This window comes from Mastomys coucha, unplaced genomic scaffold (genome assembly GCF_008632895.1).
Source record: "Mastomys coucha isolate ucsf_1 unplaced genomic scaffold, UCSF_Mcou_1 pScaffold12, whole genome shotgun sequence".
Classification (NCBI taxonomy): Eukaryota; Metazoa; Chordata; class Mammalia; order Rodentia; family Muridae; genus Mastomys; species Mastomys coucha.
In genome coordinates, this window is record NW_022196894.1 from 19,319,213 (window position 1) to 19,327,811 (window position 8,599).

At 44.9% G+C, this 8,599-nt stretch overlaps 1 protein-coding gene across 1 annotated transcript in view; it reads right to left on the bottom strand.

Moving 5' to 3' along the window:
• Positions 1-474: 474 nt before the first annotated feature.
• CUNH3orf70 (chromosome unknown C3orf70 homolog) overlaps positions 475-8,599 on the bottom strand; it is a 47,486-nt gene continuing 39,361 nt past the window's right edge. Inside the window, exon 2 of the mRNA XM_031363500.1 lies at positions 475-5,182. Coding sequence (XP_031219360.1) covers positions 4,626-5,182 — 557 coding nt within the window. The 3' untranslated portion in view covers positions 475-4,625. The remainder of the gene's footprint in view (positions 5,183-8,599) is intronic.

Consider the following 8,599-nt stretch of genomic DNA (forward strand, 5'->3'; position numbering starts at 1 on the left):
GCTGACATGCTGAATCAAACAAGAGTTTCTGGGGCCTGGAGAGCAGCTCCGATTCCTCTTTCAGAGGACCCAGATTCAATTCCCAGCAGCCACATGGCAGCTCCCCTTGGGTTTGTCTTAGACCTGAGACAATTCCTCCTCTCCCCTTCCCCCTCTCCCCTTCCCCTTCTCCCCCCTCCCCCTCCCTCCCCTCTTCCTCCTCCTCCTCTGTAATTCCAGCTCCAAGAGGTCTAATAACCCTCATACACACATCTAATGCAGACAGATAAAATAAAACAAAAGCACATAAAATAGAAAGAACATTTAAAAAAAAAAAATTCAGGACTGGCCATACTGAAGCTTGCTTGACCCTGGGCCTTAGCAATCAAGTAGCCCTGAGCCCCATGGGGTATCAGCCCCCTTCACTGTTCAACCTGTAGCTGTAACTGTCTTTTACACAGCACTCATGAACTGAAGTGGGGGCCTAAATTGGTGTGGAAAAAAATGTTATTTATTGGGTCATAGTTCTTTACTTCATATCAACCTGATGTGAGCCAACACAAGGTTTTACATGGACTTCTGGGAATTAACAGGAGTAGTGAGACATACACGAAGATCTGGGAAGTTTGAATGGGTGAGGAGTATGAATTGCTTATTTCCTAACACACAGTATACACCTGATACAAAAACTCCAATGGCAGTCTTGTAGTACAAAAGGAAACCACGTTTATTGTACAGCAGTACTTTCCTAAAGTTAAGCTGTCTTAGGAAAACAATGTAATTTTAGGAAATTACAGAAGGGTCAACATTGTGCTTAAACTTCAAAACAGATTCAAAAGAACCCAGCACAGCAGGTGACTACTGCAAGGTACAGACAGCCTTAACACAGGTGCCCACACAGTGCCCCGAGGCGAGGCGTGGCGAGGCGCCACTTAAACCCCAGGCAGGCTTCCCGCTGCCTAGCCCTCCCTGGACCACACACACCCATGTTCAGGCAGCATAGTCACAACAAGGTGAGATTTAAAAACAAATTCACTTTGAGAAATGCCCTTGTGTTTATACTGAGGTTTAAGATGGTGCTCTGAGCTGCGTGGTACAGAGAAGGGGCACAGTGACACTCCCCGCAAAGCGCAGGGTACCCGGCCTCCACCCAAGGCTCTAGTTCACAGCACCGCTAGACAAACGGCAAGGAAAGAGACCAGTTAGAATATTTTCCTCGAGTAAAAAGCCAAAACCATGGCAATAAAGTTTTGCAAATAGGATTCGGGGACAATCAAGAGCAGATGACATAAATAGTATTTTACTTAAATTTGTGCTTTTTTTTTTCCTTACGTGGCAGTATCTACACTACCATGCATATATGGATATTTTGACTTTCTAAAGTGTCTGGTTGCAATCAAATTTGCATAAGAATAATTTGTTCTGATCAACCCTAGAAGAACAAGTTATTTCAATCAGGCAAGCAGGTGAGGTTAAGAAGTAAACGAGACAATCAGATCCTAGATCATATCCTAAAGGCTTGTCAGAAAACAGCCATGTGGTTGCTCTGGACTTGGAGGCTCAGTGTTGTGTTGTTATTATATTGTGTTGTGTTGTTATTATATTGTGTTGTGTTGTGTTGCATTGTGGCCTGTTGGGACACTGACTCTGTATTACACTGTGTTGTGTTTAGACACTGTGGCTCAGTTTTAGTCTGTTCTGTACTGTGTCACCTTGAGGCATGAGTCTTTTCTTCTAGGAAAACAACTTTTTCTTCAGGGTTGTCCTCAAATTCTCATATTATTCCTTAAATGTTAAAGGCAAAAAAAAAAAAAAACCCCACCCAGGTTTTAAAGTTTTTTCTTTTTTTTAAGATATCAAATAGTTATCCCCAAAAGGACTTTAATTGCTTTGTCATTTCTTTAAAAAAAATCTATGGACACACTTGAAACTTAAAATCTTGGTTAGGTAAGAAAAGTATACTCCACATTTAGTGGGATTACCCTGGTACCCAACAACCTTTCAAAAAAGTGGTAACAGTGCCAGAATCCCACAGAAACCCATCCACGTGGTCCAAGCCTCGCTCCAGGCAAGCATCCTGTAAGGTCCAGATAGCAGGCTTTTGTCTCTCTCACTGTACAAGTGTTAGTCAAAAGCCTACTTAACACGACTGTGCTTACCGCCTATAGTGCATGTTATGTCTAAGTATTTCTAAAGTGCCTATGAATACGCATATACAAATCAGCACTATAATATCAGGATTATAGAGAAATTCTTTCATAGAACAAAGAACAGAATAGGCCTAGAATTGCAGTTAAGCTATACATTTTTTTTATAGTCCTTTCGGCTGATCTCGGAATGCAAGCGTAGAGAAATGATTCTGGCTTAATCATATTTCAGACAGTCACTGGTATGAACACTGTTAGGAGAAGAAAACCAAAATCTCTCGGCTGTGCTTACTTAGAAAAGGCTGTTTGAGATACAAGAACGCAAGGGAACGTGTCCAATTTTATAAAACGGCAAGTGAAGCTTAGTGGGTGTAATTATAAAGAGATTGTACAAATATTTAATGTGATCATCAATTGTTATTAAGTCCAAAAAAAAAAAAAATCCCATCACAATGGTGGCAAATCTGAGTGGCAGTTTCGGGGGTTTAGAAAACAGGACTCTGGACAGAAGCTGCAGGTGTTACTGATAAAGGGAGCAAACCCAACACGCAACTGAGCTTCAGGACTTTGGTTATGACCGACCGCGTGTTTTCATGGCTTTGGAGCCCAGGTTCTAGACCCCAGTTAGTTCAGTATTTGTGGCAGTGGCCCTGTAGCAAAAAAGTCGATAGGAAAGGTGCAGGAGTAAGTCCTGCTGGGTGTCTGCCTCTCCCCCTCAGGGTCTGAAGACCTCACCCACCCCGCACGTCTGAGGGTGGTGCCACTGCTGTCCATCGCAGCCCCAACTGCAGGATGAGGCATGTGTGACTCATGTGTTTTGTTTCCATGCCAGCAAGGCACCACAATCCTCAGGTAGGACCTACCAGGTGTCACCAGGCCATCCTAAGCCAGCAGAATGGCCTGCCAGCCGAGATATGGCAGCCCCCACCTGTCTTCCCTATACCTGCTGGTCCTTGGTGAGTCCTCACTTCCTGTGCATACTGGTCCTTGGTGTGAGTCCTCAAATTTAATTACGGGGGTTGGGGGGGAGCATGGTCTCTTTGCCTGCAGGACACAGAGGGATGAGACAGAGGGCTGTGCTGAGATGCTGGCCACACAGCAAGGCCACGGTGCCTGCTCAGACAGCCAGGATCTGAGGTGATTCTCCTTGCCTCTCTGCGACTCTTGTTTTATGACAGTATATGTTCAAAGTCCCAGGTTTGTACTATGCCTCACAGATAAATTTTGGGAAATGGCAGATAATAAGATCACATGAGAATACACAGTTGATAGCAAATTAGGAACAGAGTTTTGAAGAAAGCTACATAAGAATTACTCACTATTTTGTGTGTGAGAGAGAATCCACACAATGTGTGTGGATTCCAGTGTAGTAAAGTGAAGAAGTGTTACATAAAACATCTTCCTGACTCAGCAGTGAGCTATCTCAACTGTTTTTGCATTTGCATAAAATCCATGCACCATACAAAATTCTAGTCCATTTCTCATCTAAGCCATTCTAATGCTTCATACAACCAAACGAAGCAGAATTGATCAAACCTATTAGATTCATTCCTAATCCCTAAAGGACTTCTGTCTCTTAGCATTTTCATGCTAACTAAAACTATTGTGTATTTTTTTTTAAGATGTCAGATGTGTTACCTCCTAAATATAATATCTACTAAATGCTTCTCCCTGAACTGAAAAACAATCAAGAAGGGCAGTGGATGCTGTCGAACCCACCTGGGGCCAGCTCAGACACTGGAGCAACGTTCTCAGCCAGCCCAGGCAAGGTCCACCTCTCCTTCCCCTGATCCCAACATCCTCCTGGCCCAACGTGCTGCTTGACTTGTGTCCTGTACTACAATGTGGCCCCTTGGAGGTGAGAACCAGAACTGAATCCTCCTGAATCCCCGCTGGACTGGACACAAACTGGAGAGACCCTTTGGAAAAGTCACAGAGCGGTAACAGGGCCATCACCAGGAGTCAAAAGGGCCTCCAAGGACCTTCTAGAAGTAGCAGAAGCTACTCTTGTCCTGAGCCAATGTGGGTGGCAAACAGAAGAGGAAGGGAGGGAACACTGGCTGCAACATTGTTTCCAGAAGTGAGCTGCTCCCCTACCCAGAAACCAACAGGACAGAGGTGTCACATGACACGCCAAAGGGAAGCTGAGCTGAGCAAGAGCCTTAACCACAAAGGACAGGCTCCTGGTAAAATATGGTTACTTCCACTCTGGGTAGCTCCTCCATGTGACCTATGATACGCTGTGGTCACCACCGCTCTCAAAGTTCTCAGTGAAATTAAGGCTGGGTCACAACTCATGACACCAGATGCTACATAGAAAGCAAGATACAAAAGGAAACCATGTCATTACAAGGTAATATAAGGGGAACACTAAGCAGACCACTGGACTGCTAATGTTAGTAATAGGGCTTGGGAAATGCCAAGATATTGGAAAAGGACTCATCAAATCAAAGAACAGAAGAAGCTCAGGGTAGAGCCCTGGCCGCAGTTCCCAGCTGCCTACACAGTGGTCTCCATCGTTTCGATCACTTCCAGATCGGACTGCGATGGGGAGAGCAGGGTGCACTCATCGGGTTCCCAGCTGCTCTCAGGGCTGTAATCTTCCTCGGAACTCAGCTCCGCCCCTTCTTCTGTGTCCTCGTCACAGGATTCCACATAGTGAGCCCCAATTGCGTTGATCCCCGAGTCCTCAGAACCGGAAGGGGAGGAGCAGTGACCCAGTTTCGGAGTGTCACTCTCTTTAGAAATTAAGGCATCGTGCGCAGAGACCTCCTCAGGGCTCACCTTCTGGGAATGGGGTGCCTGCTGCTTCTGCACATAGCACATCTTCCCATTAATACATTTAACCTGATAGTTGTCGATGAAGAGATCAGAAATCATACAGTATCTTGGCGAGTCAGGGGGAAGCGGAGGCTGGAAGACAGATGCAAATTTCAAAAAGTGTTCAGTGAGCGAGACGGAGATTTGAATGGTGTTGGTCGGCTCTCGCGGCCTTGCAGGGATCTCTGTGCTTGGGAGCTGCTCCACAGGGGTCATAGGCTGATACACATATTTGCCTGTGGGACACATAAGACACAGCTGAAATCTAGGCCCACCACACAAACTATATTAGCATTGCTGGGGCAGTCTGGCTCTACAGAGCATGTGTTCTAATTATTTTAGTGACATTCAGGTCGAACCAATAACATCATCACTTGACACCGTCACGTTCACATTACTGGCACTTCAGATCCTATGTGTCACCAAAAATACAGTCTGAAATTTAACTTAAGTGATACTCAGAGAAAATGCCTACCCAGCATGTGTTGGGCCTTGGGTTCAACCACCAATGCTAAAAAAAAAAACAAAAACAAAAACAATCCTGTAACCCTCATCTTAAGCAAGTCATCTACTGGACACAGTGCCCAGAAACAACATGGCATACACAACCTGAAAAGAAACCAATAAACTACAGAACTGTAACTTTATTTTTAATTCTAGTAATAGGTTAAACCATATTAATATATTTAAAAGCTAGAAGTACTTCAGTGTATTACTAAAAAATATGGGGGAACCTTCCTTTTCTAGGTTTTTGTGTTTTGGCTTTGTTTCTGCTGGAGTACCAGAGATGGATGGAGTACCAGAGACGGAACCCAGAGGAGGGCATGCACGCTGCCACTGAGCTATACCTGAGGCCCTAGGTGGTATGTTTCTGTTGGTATACACACATGTATGTAGCAGGAGATGGCCTACTAGACTGCCCTGACCGCAGCCCAGCTAGCTAAGGCTGAAGCTGTCTAAAGACCCAAGTGAATCAATTGTTGTCTCCCAGACATCAATGCCATGGCCACTTCAGAACGGAAACCCGACAGGTGCACACACAGGCAGCCTGGCCCTCTCTCATCTGTCTCGCTTCCCCTCTGCTCTCAGCCCTCAGCTGCTTCTCAGAGTGAGAAATACAATGGAGTCTTAATGTGTTCCTTTCCACATTCCCTTTCTTTTTTTCCCATATCTAGAAAGTCTTTCAAGTGCCAATTGCTAAGGAAATAGATTAAAACTATGCAGCCTGTAAGTCTAAATTTATAGTAACAATAACATTATTATTACTATTATTGTTATTGTTATTATTATTAGAGATAGGGTCTTACAATGTAGCCCTGACTAGCCTGGAACTTGCTATGTAGATCAGGCTGGCCTCAAACTCAGAGAGCCACCCACATCTTCCCCCTGAGTACCAGTATTAAAACTATTGCTACCACACCCAGCTTGTAAGTCTAAAATTATTTCATAATACAAAGCTAAAAGGGGTCCAGGAAGATGTCTCATAATAAAAGAACTTGCAATGCAACCCTCACGACCTAAGTTCAGATTCCCAGAACCCATGTAAAAGCCAGGTGTGTGGCCTGTATGTAATCCACACAGCTACAGAGAGAAGGGAGAGAGAGGAGGGGCTCTGAGGAACTTAAGGCCAGCTACCCAGGGGTACACAGAACAGCAGTAAACAAAGGAAGACCCTCTCAAACAAGCTGATGATGGACACCAGGGATTATCCTATGACCTTCACACATGGGTGGGTGACGGTATACTCTATCTACCATCTATCATCTATCAATCTATTATCTACCTACATCCATCAATCATCTATCAATCATCTGTCTATCATCCACCATCTATCAATCATCCATCTATCGATCATCCATCTATCTATTTACTTGTCATCCATCTATCATCTACCTATCATCTATATTTTAAGTGCAAAGGAAGAGGGAAACTCTTGAAAATTCCAGAGCCAGGAGCCACTGCTGTAGGCATCCTCTTGTGTCCTTCCTATTGGATGAGTAGGTTGAGTCAGGCTGGGTTTCATCCTTCACATGCATTGTAGCTGCTTTTAAACCTTAGTACCACTGGAATCTTAGACCAGATCATCCTTTCCTGGGTCTATCCAGGGGCACCACAAGAGGGTTAGCCTAGCCTCTTGCTATTAATTTGACAGCAGAACGGCTCCTACCTAGACAATTAAAGAAAATCTAGATATTGCCCAATATCCTAAGGGAGTCCTCTCCTGGGAGAAGATCAAGGATTTAGGATTTAGTGAGTAAGCATCTCACTGCAGAGGAATCACTCATATTTTATTTCTTGGTCAAGCTGAAAATCCTTGAATCAAATTAACTTCCTTCATTAGGAAGACTATCTTAGGGTTTTGTTTGTTTGTTTTAATGTTAAGACATGGAAGAATAGCAACTCCGTGCAGGTCCATGTGCAGTGTGCCACAGATCACACTGTTGGCCAGTCATCAGCACCAGGCCAGCTTGTGGGTAAGTGGCACTCAGAATATCTTCAGCTTTACCCTGGAGCACCACGGGGAAAAAGCATGTTCAGAAAGCCTGCACCAATATGAACCATGTGAACCCTGTGGGCTGATAGAAAACAACTTAGAGAGGATGGCTGAGTTTGACGGGGGGAAAAAAAAATAGAACTTGATTATACCAGCCTCGGGAACTCTGTTTTAAACAGACCAGGTACTTGCATTGCTCTGTATCTGTAAAAGATGCTAAATGAGAGTTAGGCAGGGTGGTTTAATCCCAGCACTGGGGAAGGCAGAAGGAAGAGACCTCTGAGTTTGAAGTCAGCTGGTCTACATAACGAGGGCCAGGCCAGGCAGGGCTATAGAGTAAGACTCCGTTTCAGAAGAAAAGAAGGAAAGAGGGAAGGGAGGGAGGGTTGGAGGGAGTCAGGCAGGCAAGCAGGAGAAAAGAAGAGAAAAGAAAGACGCCATGCCAATAAGAATACAGAGCAGGTCAGATCTACCAAATGGCCTGGACAGTATCCCACTCTCCAAGTATTGGGGGTATAGAGGAATCTGGAATTAAAGATGTCTTGGCGCAAGATGGTTTCCAGGCAAAAGGGAGTCCAGTTCTTTCTTTCTGCCTGGCTCTTAAGCTTGGGAAGCTGTGGATGGCAGATGCTCAACAAGCTTGCTACAAGGTGCTAACTGAGTCACTCACCCCAAGTGACATCCACATCCGTCTAGCTACCACTTGACACCACTGTAGGAGGAGCATGGAAGTTGATTGCTACCTTCCAGAACCATCCTCAGCCCCGGAGCAAATGCCTCTGCTTAGTTCAAAAGATGAGGGAAGAGATGAGGCTGCGCTTCAGGCTGTCTCTTTCCCAGTCTCGACATTCCCTTGTTCCACTCTGCTCCCTTCCCCTCCTTTGTGATCTTCATTATTCTTTGGTTTCTCCTCTCTTGGTTGTTCGACTTTTCTTCCTCTAGCCTCCTTCCCTCCAAAGCTATTTTCCCTTATTGAAGTATGGCTCCCAGTATGACTGTTGAGCCCCCCATTCATGTATTAAAGTCCCGATTACCAGCCTGATGTTCATGAGTGATGAGTGGATCTACATGAGATGGTAAAGTAGAATCTCCCATGGGTTTCATGTCCTTAAAGAGGATGAGCCCATCACAGCCAACCACTGGACTGAGTACAGGGTCC